The 19,965-nt window shown below is 36.9% G+C and overlaps 1 protein-coding gene across 12 annotated transcripts in view; it reads left to right on the top strand.

The window, feature by feature from the left end:
- Nucleotides 1-19,965, top strand: part of OtopLa (Otopetrin-like a) — a 349,564-nt gene that overhangs the window by 65,659 nt on the left and 263,940 nt on the right. For 9 of the 12 annotated variants that reach the window (XM_069819330.1, XM_069819342.1, XM_069819339.1 and 6 more), the window contains exon 1: nucleotides 6,995-7,048. The exons of 1 other annotated variant lie outside the window; for it this stretch is intronic. In XM_069819330.1, the coding sequence (XP_069675431.1) occupies nucleotides 7,010-7,048 (39 nt within the window). In that variant the 5' untranslated portion in view covers nucleotides 6,995-7,009. 2 more of the 12 variants (XM_069819333.1, XM_069819332.1) reach the window with 2 other exon arrangements.

Below are 19,965 nucleotides of genomic sequence, written 5' to 3'. Positions count from 1 at the left end.
ATTGTTATGCAGATTGTCAAAATTTAAGACGACTTGTACAGTACGTGAACACATGGAAGAAATCATTATAAATTATATTATACATGTTGTCAACATTTAAGCGGACTTGTACGTGAACGCATGGGAAAGATCATTATACATTTTATGTCATGTTGTCAATAATTAAGAAGACTTGTACGTGAATTGGAGATTTATCCTTCGAAGAGGTGGAAAAATTCAAATATCTTGGAGCAACAGTAACAAATATAAATGACACTCGGGAGGAAATTAAAAGCAGAATAAATATGGGAAATGCGTGTTATTATTCGGTTGAGAAGCTCTTATCATCCAGTCTGCTGTCGAAAAATCTGAAAGTTAGAATTTATAAAACAGTTATATTACCGGTTCTTCTGTATGGTTGTGAAACTTGTACTCTCACTCTGAGAGAGGAACATAGGTTCAAGGTGTTTGAGAATAAGGTGCTAAGGAAAATATTTGGGGCTAAGCGGGATGAAGTTACAGGAGAATGGAGAAAGTTATACAACACAGAACTGCACGCATTGTATTCTTCACCTGACATAATTAGGAACATTAAATCCAGACGTTTGAGATGGGCAGGGCATGTAGCACGTATGGGCGAATCCAGAAATGCATATAGAGTGTTAGTTGGGAGACAGGAGGGAAAAATACCTTTGGGGAGGCCGAGACGTAGATGGGAGGATAATATTAAAATGGATTTGAGGGAGGTGGGGTATGATGATAGAGACTGGATTAATCTTGCACAGGATAGGGACCGCTGGCGGGCTTATGTGAGGGCGGCAATGAACCTTCGGGTTCCTTAAAAGCCATTTGTAAGTAAGTAAGTTGTACGTGAAGGCATGGAAAAGATTATTATAAATTATAATGTTATACATGTTGTCAAAAGTTAAGGGAACTTGTATGTGAAAGCATAGAAAAATATAACGTATATTATGTCAACTTTTGAATCGTACGTGAACGCATAGGAAAGATCATAATACATTATGTGGTATAGGTTGTCATCATTTAAGAGAACTTGTACTTGAAATGTATGAAAAATATAATTATAAATTTTCTAATAAGTTTACCGTATTTAAATTGCTGATGTACAAAAAGTTCAAGTAACTTGGTAAATTATTTTATTTTATTTTCTATTTTAAGTGCATCTCTTTAACGCATGAAGAATTCAATTGGTTTGTTGACTAAATCTGAATGTTTTGTGTTGAGATCTCGAAAAAGTTGCGATGGTCTCATTTACCAGAACACTAGCACAATTGACACATTGATATTGTGGCAATTGGTCAGTGTCAGGACATTGTATGAAAAAAAAAATTAAGTAATTTTCCACATACTTACAAGTGAACGCAGGCCTTTTCTTCTGTGTGCTGATAGTTTTTCCCTCTTTTTGTCTATCCTTGAGATCGCTCTGTGGACTTCAGGTGGATGCATCACTAGTTGTTGAGTCACAAACATTTTCAGTACGAACTTTCTTAATATAAAAATTAAGCAAAATCTCTTGTCTTTTATTCATATTAATATTTAAATCTGCATGCCTCTTCTCTTAATTAAAAAAAAAAATTACGACATTCGAGTTTTGAAACAAGCTCTTACACACTGCAATGCGAACTTGGGAATAGACAGTATTATGTCCAGTATCGACACACGAATACAGACTGCCTTAATCTTCAATTTAAGTGAAAAAAATTGTTTATTCTTCCCAGCTAATTAACCACTGACATCTGCAACACTGTGAATTAATCAACCTATATTATATTTGTATTCTCTAATTTTGAAATATATATTAGTCCTACTTTTCACGTGCGATATTATTCTTTTCTAGTGCTAATATTATATAATATAATTCCATTGCCGCTGTAATTATACTTTAGTTCCTATTTTATTTTACTTATTTATATTATTATTATTTTTTATTTTAATATATCTGAACTGCGACCGAGCACGAGCGCTGCTCATTCGGTCTCAAATTCTGTTAATACTACTGTATCTTCTTTTTTTATATTGCTTGTATTATTTTATTTGTATTTCTCTTTGTTTGTTTTGTAATTATATTTCTTTATTCTGTGTATTTGAATTTAAATAAATAAATAAATATATCAATCAATCAATCAATCAATTTAAATAAATTTCGTTCAGTTTTGAGAACAGAGGATTCGCCGCCTTTTGTTGTAATTGCAGTTTTCAGATACTTTATGGAATCTATCTATGCCGCACACTTTATGGTGGAATCCGTGTACCGCCAGTCAGGTAAAAACGTTCCTCATTTGCTGATTGTCACTAGCATTTGCTACACAGATGTTATTTGGTTAGAATTTATAGTTTAGAGATGGTCTGGATCGGTGCTTTTCGACACAATCACTACAATTATTCTCCTAAGAATATTTCCAAAACATTTATTTATGAAAAATGTTAGAAGAGTAGTAAAGTGACAAATTTCAGGAGAATATCTCGCGGTCTGGTATAATTGATGTCCAGTCCCGGTACAGGGCCGCGGCCCGTCGGTTGAGAAACACTGCCTTAAGACCACGAAATTAAGACGCGGGACCGCAGATGTAGGTTCAAGTTCTAAACTCCAAATAAATAATTGCTAATTCGTAGTCATTCTCCCATAGCACGAGTGCTAAGAAAACTTCTGCAGCGTAAACTGCGTTACGTAAATAATTCTGACAGTTTCAATACTATGATTGTTCTGAAAATAGTTGAAATTCTTGGCATGTTGTCTGTTAAATAAATACGTACAGACACTTCAATCGATCTTCTCAGCTTATAAGGAACAGCTATTGTAAAAGATTGAATTGTTGTCTGTTGTGCATTCCACATAATCGAAGTCATAACGCGTGAAGGACGGACGCGAAGTATGTTTTGTACAGGTCGCTTGAACTTGGCAAGATAGAGTGAGAATTTCCTTCTATGAAGAACAAAAAAAGAAAAAAAGTGCCTTTACGTAACCAGACTCTACTACAATTAAAGTGAAGCTAAGTTACATTTCAGATTTCATTAATGCTATTGGTTCCGCGCCGTAGCTGGGTGGTCTAGACGTCATGCTTCGGACAAGCAATGTGGAATAAGCGCTAGTTATAGTCCTCATAGGGGAAGAAATGTAGATTCAGTAAATAAGGCTAGGATTCTTAGGTAAATACCTAAACATTTTATTTACAGTGTAATAGAAGCTCTTAATTCTGTTTTAAGTTTCGGACAAGGTCACCTAAACATATATCTTCTATATATATATATAATTTGAACTGGTAATGGAAATTACGGGAAAACGGCTGAACGGATTTTAACAAATGACCCCTCATTTTTAAGCTTGGAACTCAAAGTTTTTAAGAAAAATAGCAGTTTTCAGTGAAATGTCAATTTTTCAACATAATTTTCCTATTTTCCAAAATTCATCTGTCGTCAGTTTTGAGAACTAATTGCATTTCAGAATAAAACAAAACACACACTACAGTAAACAGTATTACACGAAGGCCATGATCCGCAAGAATGCTGACATATTTAGAGCTCAAATTCAATTGGTTATTAAAAACTTAACTTACTAAAAATAATTTACAGATTCGATTCTGTGGTGTGTAATTTTCTGGGTTCAGCTGTGTATTGGATACAAAAAACTACCAAACTTGAGGTGGTTTGATGACATTATTACCATTAGAAACGAAATAGTATTGTAGTTAATGTCATTAATTATACATATTAATGCTATATTGGTGACATGAAAGTGAACCGTTTTGGGGTTATGTAAGTAGATGTAGAAAATAACTTAAATTAGGTTTTGATTTCTATATTTTACTGAGTGGCGGCTATATAGTATGTATAGTATATGTTACTGAAAGCTATAAAACTTACGTAAGATAATAGTATTATTAAAAAATCAAATATTTTTATAGTTATTAATCAAGTGGGGTTGGGTTTTTTTTCATATATTTAATGGCGGTGTGGTGTAGATATTTATATGCGTGATTCTCTTCAGTATTGGCTCGAGAGAGAGTATCTTTCATTATTATGGAAGCAAATAACTTTCAGAATGTCTGGTATTCTTCATTGAAAATAAATCTGAAAAATGTTTATTTGAACGTCTAATGAACTTAGTTTTCAGCATTTGCTGCACAAGCCACTAGTATATTTTAAACGTCATTTCACATAAGAACACATATTTCCATTTTTTCTTTTTTCCAAATACATATTTTCAAATATTCACATAAAACACGTAAAATTAATATATTATTACGATGTGCCGAAGTACATATGAAATTTTCGTTGGATCCCGGCCACTTAGTCACTCATAACGAGTGCACCTCTGCACATGTGTGGACATTGTGCCACTGTCATACATCTATGACGCAGTGCATGAGGGTAGGCCACTAGAGGGAACCCAAGAGGTGGAACTTAAACTGAGAGGATTCAATCCGACATCAGGATGGGAATCCGGTGTGGCTTAGAGGCTAGAGCGTCAGCACGTAGAGCTGAAAACCCGGGTTCAAATCCCGGTGCCGGAGAGAATTTTTCTCCATTCGACTCCTCTTTAATCACGTAAAATTAAGTTTTCATCAAATAATTCTCCAAAAAAGCCCATTTCAGATAAATCACCCGAATATCCGGTGCTGCTTAGACGTGATAGCTGACAACTGTCTCTCGGAATTACCTATCTGTGGACCTGTCGAACTACAGTCTGCTCTCTCACCACAAGCGATAAGAGCTGTCACTACTAAAAAAACTGTACTGTAACTAACACACACAAACATTGATGTGTCATTTAGGAGTGCCTTGTAAGCTATCATAACGTTGATTCAGGAAGTAATTATAATTTCATAAACCTCAGCTGCCTCTGTTTTCGTTTCCAATCATAAACATGTCTCTAGGGAGTGCAGGTTGTTTCTGAATGGCCAGGGCGCTCTTTTTCCCAGTACAAGGCAGTGTTCCACAATAATCGTCAGTCATTTGTGATGGACAACTTGAGGATGAATCTCATTGTGTGCTGCAATTCTTCAGCAGTTGGCGAGAGAGCATAATTATTATTTATACTGGTGAATAGGCTACTGCATATTGTTTATATTCACATAAAATAATTGTAACATAATTAAAAAACACACGCACTATGTACAGAGAAATAGTGAGAGACCATAAATTCAACCTGTTACGAATTAAACTCTAAAAATTTCTCGGGATATGATGAAATTTCCTTTAGTAAAATATGGGAATTTGAAATATTTGAGTGAAATTGCAAATATTTTAAAGATATATCTTTATCTCAAAAGATAAAACAAATAGTCATAAAAATGACGAAATTTACGTAATTTTTAATTCCGATTATGTATACTTACTTACTTACTTACTTACTTACTTCCTGGCTTTTAAGGAACTCGGAGGTTCATTGCCGCCCTCACATAAGATCGCCATTGGTTCCTATCCTGAGCAAGATTAATCCATTCTCTATCATCATATTCCACCTCCCTCAAATTCATTTTAATATTATCTTCCCATCTACGTCTCGGCCTCTCTAGAGGTCTTTTTCCCTCCGGCCTCACAACTAACACTCTATATACATTTCTGGATTCGCCCATACGTGCTACATGCCCTGCCCATCTCAAACGTCTGGATTTAATGTTCCTAATTGAAGAATACAATGAATGCAGTTCTGTGTTGTGTAACTTTCTCCATTCTCCTGCAACTTCATCCCTCTTAGCCCCAAATATTTTCCTAAGCACCTTATTCTCAAACACCCTTAATCCCTGTTCCTCTCTCACAGTGAGAGTCCAAGTTTCACAACCATAAAAAATAACCGGTAATATAACTGTTTTATAAATTCTAACGTTCAGATTTTTGGACAGCAGACTATATTGTTTATATTCACATAAAATAATTGTAACATAATTAAAAAACACACGCACTATGTACAGAGAAATAGTGAGAGACCATAAATTCAACTTGTTACGAATTAAAGTCTAAAAATTCCTAGGGATATGATGAAATTTCCTGTAGTAAAATATGGAAATCTGAGACATTTGAGTGAAATTGCAAACATTTTAAAGATACATCTTTATCTCAAAAGATAAAACAAATAGTCATAAAAATGACAAAATTTACGTAATTTTTAATTCCGATTATGTATGTCTTTCCTTTTTTGTTAGATATTTTCCCGATTTTTAGCACCTAAAAAACCGAGGCCTTTCGGCCAGTGTATTTCGGGTAGTACAATGGCCCACGCAAGCGCCTACGTGCGAGCGCAGTCCTCCAGTCTGTGCTCCTCCCCTCAAGGGGGACTATAGATGGATAGATTTTTTATTTTAGTAGGTTATTTTACGAGGCTTTATCAACATCTTAGGTTATTTAGCGCCTGAATGAGATGAAGATGATAATGCCGGTGAAATGAATCCGGGGTCCAACACCGAAAGTTAACCAGCATTTGCTCATATTGGGTTGAGGGAAAACCCCAGAAAAAAACCTCAACCAGGTAACTTTCCTCAACCGGGAATCGAACCCGGGCAACCTGGTTTCGCAGCCAGACGCGCTAACCATTACTCCACAGGTGTGGACTAGATGGATGGATGGATGGACAGTAAGTTCTAAGGGGGTAGAAATAGACATTCGGTCATGTTTCGGGCCACCCCCTTGGATTTCTGCTCAGAACTTGGGCGAAGCCCAGAGTACTCAGCCAGTAAGGTGACTGACTGAAGTAGCAGTGACCGGAAAATGACCTTGCGAAGTGAATATGAGTTGTAAGGTCTTGAATTTCTCACAGCAACCCGATCCTCCGTTCGCAGGGCGGGAAGGCCCAGTGTCTGGTGTATTAGTTTCACCCTCCAGGTCGAATGTTGTCTGTCGTGCCTGATTTCGCAGTGTTTCGCATAGTTCAGTAGTCATCCTCATCAGGACGAGATCACCTTGGCGTGTATTACTTCGTGTCCGTACCGTCTGGCATCTTGAATTATACGTTTGCGTTGATGAAGAAGGCTGAGAAACAAGAAAATCTACTGTGAAGAGACCAGTAACGTCAATGGAACTCGACAGGTTTTATTTAAGTGACAGCCAGGATGTAAGCATAACTTTATTATTCGTATGAACGGTAAAGTAGTTATTTGTTACATATTTTATGCTTGTTATATTTTGACAGTTTGTTTTTTTAGTTTATTTCAGCGTTACAAACTTTTTTTAGTTGGTTATTTAACGACGCTGTATCAACTACTAGGTTATTTAGCGTCGATGAGATTGGTGATAGCGAGATGGTATTTGGCGAGAAAGGCCGAGGATTCGCCGTAGATTACCTGGCATTCACCTTACGGTTGGTGAAAACCTCTGAAAAAACCCCAACCAGGTAATCAGCCCAAGCGGGTATCAAACCCGCGCCCGAGCGCAACTTCAGGCCGGCAGGCAAGCGCCTTAACCGACTGAGCTACGCCGGTGGCTTACAATCTTTCAGGCCTTTACTGTGGCTGTATTGTGTTTGTTGATAGGCCTACTTAATTTTTTTTTTGACATTACGGAGCCATTTATGACGGCCATTTTGAGTTTTATTGCCCAACACGTATGTAAAATTGTCGCCTAGACTGTGTTTATTCCAAACAGTAGGACCGATCGGCACGGGGAAAATTCATTATTTAAGACAACACAGGAAAAGAAGCACGCACACACACACGCACTCACACTCACACTCACACTCACACTCACACTCACACTCACACTCACACTCAGTTCCTGTTGAATGAATCTCTGAGAATGGAATTCAAGTCTTCATAGTTATAGTCCGGAAGCGTAATCACTTAAGCCAGCGTTTCTCAAACTTTTTTGAAGTGGGGACCGCTTTTTAAAGTCAGAACAGTTCCGCGGACCACCTTACTCTTGTTCCCTTCGAAAGCAAATTTATAATTTTTGTAGCATATTTTAATACCAATATACTTACATATTAAAATATAATTAAGGTTCGATACTTCGGTACTTGTTATGAATTCGGGTGGTCCCTGGCTGGGTTACAGGCGCGGCGTCAGATATACAGAGAAAAGATGGCGAGAAACACCACGTTCATAGTGCTTTAAAACCCTCTTTTGTTGCGAGAGTAGAGTGGCAAGTTGGTAGTTGGTAGGGTAATAAATTTCATAAAATGTCAGTACTGGGAGAAAAAGTGAAGTTCTATAGCCATGTGTCATTTCCAAACTCTGAGAATTTAAGCTATAGTGTGATACGCAATTCGTTTGAATTTTATTTTTTCTTCTGTCTTTTTTGAAGGACCACAAGGGCAGGCCTCGAGGACCACAGGTGGTCCGCGGACCATAGTTTGAGAAACGCTGACTTAAGCCAATACAGAGCTCACAAGCATATACAGGGTGTACCGAAAATGGTGTGCAAAACTTCAGGTATGAATTCTTCATATGTAGAGAAGAAAAAATAGATTATATCAACATGGATCCGGAAATGCCGCGTTATAGGGGTTACAAGTACACTAAAGTATGTTTTTTGTTCGAATTAGTTGAATAGTTATGATGCAGTCTCTGTACATTTTCTTACAGGAACTGTTCAAAATATCCTCCTCCTGCCCGAATACAGGCCGCAGCTCATCATCTCATTCACATCCGACATTCTCTCAAACGTCTGGCATAGCTCGTATTGTCTGACAGCGTTCCGGAATTCGCTGACGAGCTTCCACACTACTCACAGGAGTCGAATATATAAGCGCCTTCAAGTGTCTCTACAGGTAGAAGTCCAGTGAGTTGAGCTCTGGCGAGCATTGGGGCCAAGCAATTGGTCCATCTCGTCCTATCCCTCGGCCAGGATAACGTGCATCAAGGTGTCTACGTAAAGATTATTATTTGTTTGGCCCTACAGAATAATCTGTTATCGTAACAATTAATATTAGAGGAGAAAAATTCGCTTCGGCGCCGGGGATCGAACCCGTGTCCTTGGTTCTACGTACCAAACGCTTTCACCATTACAGATATATTCTGTAGGACCAAAAAAAAAATAATAATCTTTACGTAGATTCTTCTAGCAACAGTGCATATTTCTGTGCAGATTACTGTACATGTTACTGTGGAATCTCGGCCACCAAGTCACTCAACTGAGTGCGCTCCTTGTATAATGGCAGTTGATTTAATATAAAAATGTCAACATACAGGCCACGAAGGGAAAAACAATAGAGGGAGGGGGGAGTTCGATCCGGTGCTGTGGATTGGGCTTCTGCGTACCTCAATAGTGAGAGGGTTTGATACGTAGAACCGAGGACCCGGGTTCGATCCCCGGCGACGGAGCGAATTTTTCTCATCTGATATTAAGTGCATCAAGGTGTCTACGTACACGAAGACTGAAATGTGGGGGAGCACCATCATACATACATGTTTTGACGAACAAAATGTAGTACAGCTTCCAATAATCCAGGTATTGCATTTGGAAGAATGTCCGGATGCCCATGAAACAATGAGCTGCGGTCTGTATTCAGGCAGAAGGAAGACAATTTGAACAGTTCCTGTAGTAAGCTAATGCACATAGACTGCAACATTAACATTAAACAATTCCAACAAACAAACAACATACTTAGTGTACTTGTAACCTCTATAACGCGGCAACCGAGCATTTCAGGACCCATGTTGATACCTTTTTTCCTTCTCTACATAATGTGAGGAATCCATACCTGAAATTTTGCTCACCATTTTCAGTACACCCCGTATTTATTATACATATATACATACATACATACATACATAGTTAGTTAGTTAGTTAGTTAGTTAGTGGGGTTTAAAAAGGGCGCGTCAGCTACTGTGGCTATTTGCGCCCTTTACATACATTCATAGGCTACATACATACATACATACATACATACATACATACATACATACATACATACATACATACATACAGTCCACACCTGTAGAGTAACTGTTAGCGCGTCTAGCCGCGAAACCAGGTGGTCCGGGTTCGATTCCCGGTCGGGGCAAGTTACATGGTTGAGGTTTTTTTCATAGTTTTCCCTCGACCCAATATGAGCAAATGCTGGATAACTTTCGGTGCTGGACTCCGGACTGATTTCACCGGCATCATCACCTTCATCTCATTCAGACGCTAAATAACCTAAGATGTTGATAAAGCGTCGTAAAATAACATACATACATACATACATACATACATACATACATACATACATACATACATACATACATACATACATACATAAAGTAGCCACGTTCAATTAGTAGACTAGCGGTGTCAAAGAGGACGGAAGCTTTGTAGTTTCAATAATTTTAATTATGTCGCGCTGTCCATTGTCGTCAACTCTTTTGAAGGCCGCTCCAATAGCTCCACGCGGAGTGTATGAACCAGAGTTGCAAATTTTAGCAGTGTGTTTTGTTCTAGTTCACAGTGAAACTTGATTAAACAATTTGCCCATCATTAATCTACACATTTCAGACAATGCCCTTGAAAACAATACCCAATACTTTTTTAGATAACGCTGATAAAATTATTAAAAGCACTCTTAAAGAAATTTTGCAACTACCAGCTGACACACCCGATTCTATGATATATACACATCGTAAGTATAAAGGTCTTGGTCTTTTTAGGGTACGCTGGGAATCCAAGCTACAACACATTAACGTCTTAAGGTATTACACAAAACTAATGATCCTTACATTACTTCCACTAGGGACCTTATTGAGGAGAGTAAAACATGTTTAAAGAGCCTTAAATTAACTCCTGCTAATTATTTTTTTTTTTTAATAAGAAATTAGTTCGATTAATTAAAATGTGTCTCAGTGAAACATACAGCAGAGTCCGTATAGGTCAGTTTCTATCTGATGCTTTTCCAATTCACTGCGGGCTAAAGCAGGGAGATGCACTATCACCTTTACTTTTTAACTTCGCGCTTGAATATGCCATTAGAAAAGTTCAGGATAACAGGCAGGGTTTGGAATTGAACGGGTTACATCAGCTTCTTGTCTATGCGGATGACGTGAATATGTTAGGAGAAAATACACAAACGATTAGGGAAAACACGGAAATTTTATTTGAAGCAAGTAGAGCGATCGGTTTGGAAGTAAATCCCGAAAAGACAAAGTATATGATTATGTCTCGTGACCAGAATATTGTACGAAATGGAAATATAAAAATTGGAGATTTATCCTTCGAAGAGGTGGAAAAATTCAAATATCTTGGAGCAACAGTAACAAATATAAATGACACTCGGGAGGAAATTAAACGCAGAATAAATATGGGAAATGCGTGTTATTATTCGGTTGAGAAGCTCTTATCATCCAGTCTGCTGTCCAAAAATCTGAAAGTTAGAATTTATAAAACAGTTATATTACCGGTTCTTCTGTATGGTTGTGAAACTTGGACTCTTACTCTGAGAGAGGAACATAGGTTCAGGGTGTTTGAGAATAAGGTGCTTAGGAAAATATTTGGGGCTAAGCGGGATGAAGTTACAGAAGAATGGAGAAAGTTACACAACACAGAACTGCACGCATTGTATTCTTCACCTGACATAATTAGGAACATTAAATCCAGACGTTTGAGATGGGCAGGGCATGTAGCACGTATGGGCGAATCCAGAAATGCATATAGAATGTTAGTTGGGAGACCGGAGGGAAAAAGACCTTTAGGGAGGCCGAGACGTAGATGGGAGGATAATATTAAAATGGATTTGAGGGAGGTTGGGTATGATGATAGAGACTGGATTAATCTTGCACAGGATAGGGACCGCTGGCGGGCTTATGTGAGGGCGGCAATGAACCTTCGGGTTCCTTAAAAGCCATTTGTAAGTAAGTAAGTAAGTAATTATTTTTTAAATAATCGTGAAAATTTTGTGGACTCTCGAAAAGTTAGAGACGCTTCAAGAGACAAAGAATTTGAAAATTGGTGTACATTGCAACAAAAGGGTAAAGGAGTGATTCTTAACAAAGAGTTCCCCCCAGCAAACAGCTGGATAAGAAATCACAAAGGTCTAACCCTCTCGGAATGGATAGACGCCCTTAAAATGGTAGGCTATGTCGCTCCGGTCCTAGCTGTACCGGGTAGAAGTCGGGATGGTACCCGCTGTAGGCGCTGTCTCAGCGAGATTGAAACTCTTCCCCATATCCTTGGCTTCTGCCCCTATAGTGAGGCCCTTCGCAACATCCGTCACCATGCTGTCTGTTCTATGCTGTCCGAGGCACTGAAGGAAGTAGAGTTTACAGTCCATCAAGAGGTGCAGGGACTAGCCACACAAGGAAGTGTTCGGCGAATTGATATCATTGCCATTAAGAACAACTCGGCATACATTCTCGATCCCACCATCAGATTTGAGACACATGCAGATCAACTGCATGAGGTGGACAGTGAAAAGAAACGGATCTATGAACCAACAATCCCGTTCTATAAAGATAAATATAGCCTGTCCCACATTGATGTAACAGGTCTGATGGTGGGAGCACGAGGTACCATACCCTCCTTCTTTGCCAACAAATGTAAAAACCTGGGCCTAACACACAGCATTGTGAAGGAAATAGCCAATAGTGCCCTCAAAGAATCGATTCAGATATTGAGAAATCATTTGTATGGGAGTGATAATGTAAATTTCAAGTTATCTTAACCGATGGCTGTTGTGGTTTAGATATCAATGCCAGTCACTCCATATTATTATTTTTCTCGCGGCATTCAAATCATTCCAACCTATCTGATAATATCCCCTCTTTCTTAACTGCAAATGAGCACAAACGCTACTTAGGTATAAATTTTTCTGACATTTTGCATATCTGATTCCCTAACCGTTTCTAATATGTATCATTTTACCTTTTAGGTGTGTTTCCAAATTATATGTAATACACTTTGTCAAATCTGGCAACCTTTTCATAAGGGAAGCTAAATTTATTATTATTACAGTTCTTTAAATAATTAATTTAAAATAAATAATCTAAATAATATAAATCATCTTCAAATTAACTCATGCTTTGAGCAATTAAGCCTAGCCCATATCCATGTTATATTAATATATAGCAGCAACAAACAAGACGTGACAGCGTCGTATTTTCATTTTATTATTGGTGCATGCAATAAAGACCTACAAATCTTAAAAGGAATGCCGCTGCCTAATAATTAAACGAGGCAACTATACATACATACTTACACATAGGCTACCCATACAATATTTTGATTTCAAATTCAATGAAGTTTTCCGATAACATATCATTCTTCGCTTTGCCATAGTCATACTGGAGGAAGCGAAGTTAAAAGAAAATAAGCGAAGTCCAGAGATTTGTGCGTGTGCGAGAGTGTTAGTTGGGAGACCGGAGGGAAGAAGACCTTCAGGGAGGCCGAGACGTAGATGGGAGGATAATATTAAAATGGATTTGAGGGAGGTGGGGTATGATGATAGAGACTGGATTAATCTTGCACAGGATAGGGACCGATGGCGGGCTTATGTGAGGGCGGCAATGAACCTTCGGGTTCCTTAAAAGTCATTTGTAAGTAAGTGTGCGTGCGTGCGGTATATATATATTTGGAGTTTCTTTGTTAGTGGCGTACAGTACGTCGGTCGTCGGTCAGCTGGAATAGTTCCGACACTGGGTTACAGATGGTGCGTGCGTAGGCTCCAGGAGGGGAAGTTCCACCTTCCACCCTGTACTCGCTCGCACAGTTACAGTCGAGCGGCAGAGCTTGCGGAAGGCGGGCGGACGCACGCGTTGTTAGCTGACATGGCCAGGTAAATGTGGGGTAACAGGTGGCATGCTTGGTAGTAACTGGTGAGGAAGCCTCCACCGACGCCCCTGAATTTTTAATATTCTTTTTGAGTTCAGTGCACGCACGCTGCGGGGGTGGATTTGTATATGTCAGCCATCTGGCGACGACTTCCGGTGTCGCGCGAGTTCTAGTGGCTGTCCTTAGATGGCACTCATGTTGCGTTTCCAAAAATGGCACACTCCGTAACTGGTTACCTGTCGTGACACCATTAACAATGAGTTTCGCTGCGGTGTAACAACAATGGCGTAGTTACTTAGAAGGCGGTGACTCTGGACCAGACAGTTGACAGTCGCGGAGAAGATGCTTGATTGTTGGTTTCTGTGAAGAGGATTGGACGACAGGGTGGGTAAACCACCGAGTCGATGTTTTGTATAATAGAGTAGTGCGTCAACAACCCCTTTTCCTTATCGTTGTTATTTTAAATTTCTTCTAGATGTTATACGTTTTAAGGTGTATCGAGTAAGAAACACTAAGATGCTTTCTGTGGCAATTCCCTAGGATTATTGTTGTTACGATTATCATAATCGTAGAAGGGGAGAATTATTTCGTGGATCTAGAGTATATTTTGTTTTTTAAGTTTCAGGATGAAATATAGCTGCAATTAAAAGTTATAGTATATTTATTAAAAGGACAACCAACATTATTAGTGTCTTAGTGTGTGCGTATTTGTCAACAATCGGCATTCCTTTTGAATTTCTGTGATGTGTTTCTTCGGAACTTTTCAAGATAATTTTGAGATCTATCTCGTACAAACCTGAGTCGGGTACGATTTTTATGTGCTTACTTTTTTCGGTAAGTTATCTGTTACATTTCTTTCTTTACATAGCTTACATTTCAAACTGTTTTACCTTTTTTCTTGTAATGTGGTGTCTGGCAAAATTGCGATTATTATGATTATGATGATGATGATGATGATTATTATTATTATTGTTATTATTATTATCATTATTATTATTATTATTTGTTTAAATGTTGTTACTGATCGATAGAAAATGGGGCTGTGTTATTAATGGACATGGTATCATGAACTTTTTGTAATTTTTTCTTAAATTCAGTGCTGCAGAAATTGGTGTAAGTTTATTTAGTACTCTCATAATTATTCACAATTTGGCCAAATCAGAAAACTGATAACAGGATATGTTAGATATTTAAATATTGCCTATGAACTCGGGGATATTGGTACCGATTCCATTATTATTATTATTATTATTATTATTATTATTATTATTATTATTATTATTATTATTATTATCTGTTCTTAAAATTTAGTACTGATCGATAGAAATATGTTATTAATGGACATATTATCATGAACTTTTTTGTTATTTTTTCTTAAATTCAGTGTTGCAGAAATTGGTGTTAAAAGTAAGCTTATTTAGTATACTCTTATAATTTTTCATAATTGGCCAATATCAGAAAACTGATACCAGAATATGTTAGATATTTAAATATTGCCTATGAACTCGGGGATATTGGTACCGATTCCATTATTATTATTATTATTATTATTATTATTATTATTATTATTATTATTATTATTATTATTATTATTATTAAAGCAATCATGTGTTCGTGTACCATAAGTGTCACAAAAGTGAGGGAGGAAGTGATGTAGTAGGTACGTGAGATTGTATGTGTGGTTCCTTGAGTGTACCGTGGCGCCATAACGCATTGCACGGGAACCATTTTCCTTAGCATCGACCCGATCCATGTAGCAGATAATAAAGCAGACGTCGTGAAACAAAACAATTGTAATACCCGACACGTCGAGTTCGTAACTGCCAGATTTCAGAAAGCGCCCCAACAATCCAACAAATGACTTGACCGTCGTACTCAAGGTGTGTTATTCGTGGTTTCAGTTTCCCTCTCTCTCTCTTTCAAGCCACATAAATTCTCGGATACAGTCATAAAAAGACCATCACCGAAAATACGGCCGCGTTAATCATAACCTCTGCCCTCAGTACGGGACAGAACACCAAGGGACTAAAATAAACTGTCTGACTCAAGTAGTCGCATGCTCTACTGCTTCGCAATCTCGTCATTTATAAACATGGAGTCGTCATGGTTACAGAATTCAGTTCTAGACTGGCTGCATGCAACTTACATACTGAAATGCTAATTGTTGTCAAAGATGAATAACATATTTTGCATAGATCTATTAAGATATAAAAATATAAACATTAATTCGGTTACCGGTACTCTTGAAGTTAACAGAAAAATTACGATTCGATTTTTAAAAATTAGCTAAAAAATTAAACGTCCATATAAAAATTACTGTAAAACAGAGAATTAAAGTAACCAGGAAATGTAAACCTACTATAAAATATAGCAGCCCATAATTTCCTCTGTATCTCATCAACTTTAAAAGCTATACATTTGAAATTTTAAGACGGATTAGGAAAAAAAAAAACATGATACATATCTCCTATAAATTTTAATATTATACTCATAATAAACGTATATTATAACAATTTTAATAAAATGTATTTATTTTTTTGTGAAAAAAATGAAAACACTGAGAACTCGTATAAGTGGCTATTTTGCTCATAAACTAGTAAAAAGATTTGAATGAATATTTTACACAACCTGCAGGCATTATTTAATTTTGGCAGCTACAATCATTTTCCTATGTTAGTCTCATTACTACATACGAAAATTACTCCAGTTATCAAAATTAAATGATATCTTTAGGCCATGTAAAAAAAAATTCAAATCCTTCCTCCAGCTTATGAGGAAAATTGGCACTTTATGTCACTGTTTTCAGTATTTCTTTTTCAACAAGATTTTTGAAAGATATTTCATTAAAATTTTAATATATCCACTAGAATATTGTCCACACCTGTGGAGTAACGGTCAGCGCGTCTGGCTGCGAAACCAGGTGGCCCGGGTTCGATTCCCGGTCGGGGCAAGTTACTTGGTTGAGGTTTTTTCCGGGGTTTTCCCTCAACCCAATATGAGCAAATGCTGGGTAACTTTCGGTGCTGGACCCCGGACTCATTTCACCGGCATTATCACCTTCATATCATTCAGACGCTAAATAACCTAAGCTGCTGATAAAGCGTCGTAAAATAACCTACTAAAAAAAACTAGAATATTAAAATGTGTAGGTTACGTTCATTAGAATTGAAGACATTATTACAAAAACAGCCCCTGTCAAAATTGCTATTTTTCAGGAGAACAATAAAAAATAAAAGAATAACACATGTCAGCTATTCCCGTTGAACTGGTGTGTTATCCTTGTGTCTATTGCACTTGACATGGGCCGGTTTTGGAGTCTATAAACATTTAAAATAGTAGCAAATGTGTCCTTAACTCAATTTCATTAAAAATAACCAGGGCTGTTTTTGTAATAATATCTTCAATTTCTTAATTTGTCTTAATTTCAAATGGTTAGATTTAAAAGTTGAGGAGATCAGAGCAAAATATGGACCTCTATATTTTAGGTTATTTTATTTTATTTTATAATAGATTTACATTTTCTGGTTCATTCATTCATTCATTCATTCATTCATTCATTCATTCATTCATTCATTCATTCATTCATTCATTCATTCATTCGTTCATTCAACCCATAGTTTCGGAGTCGAAATATAGGTACCTCCCTAACAGACGTGTTGGTACCTGCAAGGAATTTAGTTACACTTACTTTGAAGGAAAAAAAAATTGTTACCGGCGCAAAATTAATAACAAATTCGCTTTTACTGTAACAGAAATCGCTAATAGCTTTATTGGAAAAGCTAGTACACATTATAAATCAATTAAACAGACACAATGCTTTCTATTCCACATGTAACAACACGAAGCACTATCTGAGAAACTGTTAGCACCTTACTTTCCAACGAAGAATAAAGGATGCATAATTCATAAGCGTACAATAGTTAAAACTCGCTGTTTTGGACACAGTAGTTAATTTACGAATGTAAATAAGCCTTACTAGATCGTCATATTTTCTTCTTCGACCTTCAATCTTATAAAAAAGATGGTTAAAAACATCTTTGCACCTTATAATTCAGCTATGAGTTTGAATTCATATGTTTCTATGTGTAATCTATTTATTTAGCTCTAGCAGTTACTGAATATTGGAGAGTAGCCCTCTATATTTCGCACGACCGCCATATTGTTTACCCTACTCCGTAGTTGTTGCAAATCTGGCGAAGCCATTAAGTCCTAAGGAAGGAAAACTCTTCTGTTTTTTTATTTCTAGAGACGATTCACAATTGAAGACCTGAATTGACAAACATCCAAAGTTGAGAATTTACCTAATTTGACTCTTTGCTTGACATATGTCGTGTTTTACATAGGATACTATCCTGTGAAACAGAATATCCGAAGTCCGACTCATCCCATATTTCAATCGCTAACTGCAGAAAGGGGTCTTGTCACAAAATATAAATTTTTCAGGAATTAAAAATAACTGATTTGTAAAACTATAGTGATATGAAAAGAAAATAAAGAAATATGTTGACTTCAGGCATTGTATGCTTATGTCAATACAACAGAAAATTGCTTGAATTAATATTTTTTAATATAAAACATTAAATTTAATAATTGGACAAGTCTCCTTTTTGCAGTAAACAAGTAATATCCTCACAAAATGAAACCCAGATGAATGTTTAACCATTTATTTTACAATTGAGAATGTTATTTATGTGAAACAGGAACATTTTGAAAACATCTTATTCAACGTCAATTTCACTTGCTGTTACAGACCACGAAAGTATCTTGTTCCAGAAATTCTTCTTTTCATCCGGAATGTAAAACATTGGTTTTTTTCATATCTTTCATCTTCGAAGTGTTTATAGGTAAAACTGAGCCATAAGCATAATTTTTACTTAATTCTAAGTTACCTTCAGAATCCCTTAACTTAAATGTTCATTAAATGTTAATTCTGGCACCAAATTACTTAACAGAATTGTTTGCATAAAATGCTAAAAGATAGTTTCTGACGTCTAGAAACATTATTTCAATATGAATCATTACTTAGATACGTTCTTTTGTAAAATTTTGGCCACCATGTCCTGTGCGGAATCCTTTTCTGCAGTAAACGTTTATTTCCAGTTGTTGCTAAGGCCATAAACCTTGATCGGACAAAGCCCATTTTTTCTGAAATCGAAGCTTCTATCCTTACTATTCATGAAAATACGAATAAGTCGATTTTGAAAAAAAAGTGGGAAAGACCCCTTTCTGCAGTTAGCGATTCATTTATGAATCATACAAATATACAGGTTGTGAACGATATAAACTGCCAAAAAATACTGGTGGTAGAGGATAAAAAACTGAAGAAAAAGTCCAATATTGTTTTCCTGTAACTGTCAAGGTTTTCCAAGAAAAAAAATGTGTTTTGAGAGTCAGACCATTCAACGGAAGGTAAATATTTTCCATTGTCCACGCCTCGGATATAACCACGAACGGCTTGGATGGGTATGCATACACTATCTACAGAGCCAAAGTCACAGGCAAAAATAATACTTACTTAATTACTTACAAATGGCTTTTAGAGAACCCGGAGATTCATTCCCGCACTCAAATAAGCTCGCCATCCCTGTCCTGAACAAGATTAATCAAGTCCTTACCATCATATCCCATCTTCTTTAAATTCATTTTAATATTATCCCATCTATGTCTCGGCCTCCCCAAAGGCCTTTCTCCCTCAGGTATCCCAACTATACACCTTTCTGGATCCATACATATGTGCTACATGCCCTTCAAATCACAAACGTCTGAATTTAATGTTCCTAATTATGTCAGGTGAAGAATACATTGCGTGAAGTTCTGTGTTGTGTAACTTTCTCCATTCTCCTGTAACTTCATCCTTCTTAGCCCCAAATATTTTCATAAGTACCTTTTCGAATACCCTTAATCCCTGTTCCTCTCTCAAAGTGAGAGTCCAAGTTTCACAACCATACAGAACAGCCGGTAATATAACTGTTTTATAAATTCTACCTTTCAGTTTTTTTATAAAGCAGGCAAGATAACAAAAGCTTCTCAACCTAATAATAGCAGGCATTTCCCATATTTATTTTGTGTTTAATTTCCTCTCCAGTGTCATTTATATGTGTTACTGTTGCCCCAAGATGTTTGAATTGTTTCACCTTTTCAAAGGGTGAATTTCCATTTCGTACAATGTCCTGGTCACGAGACATAATCATATACTTTGTCTTTTGGGAATTTACTTCAAAACCTATCTCATTACTTGCTTCAAGTGAAATTTGCCGTGTTTTCCCAATAGTTTATGGATTTTCTCCTAACATA

Source organism: Periplaneta americana, chromosome 2 (genome assembly GCF_040183065.1).
Source record: "Periplaneta americana isolate PAMFEO1 chromosome 2, P.americana_PAMFEO1_priV1, whole genome shotgun sequence".
NCBI classification, from domain to species: Eukaryota; Metazoa; Arthropoda; class Insecta; order Blattodea; family Blattidae; genus Periplaneta; species Periplaneta americana.
Note: the sequence above shows the minus strand (reverse complement) of the source record. Positions and strands in the feature narration are given on the sequence as shown.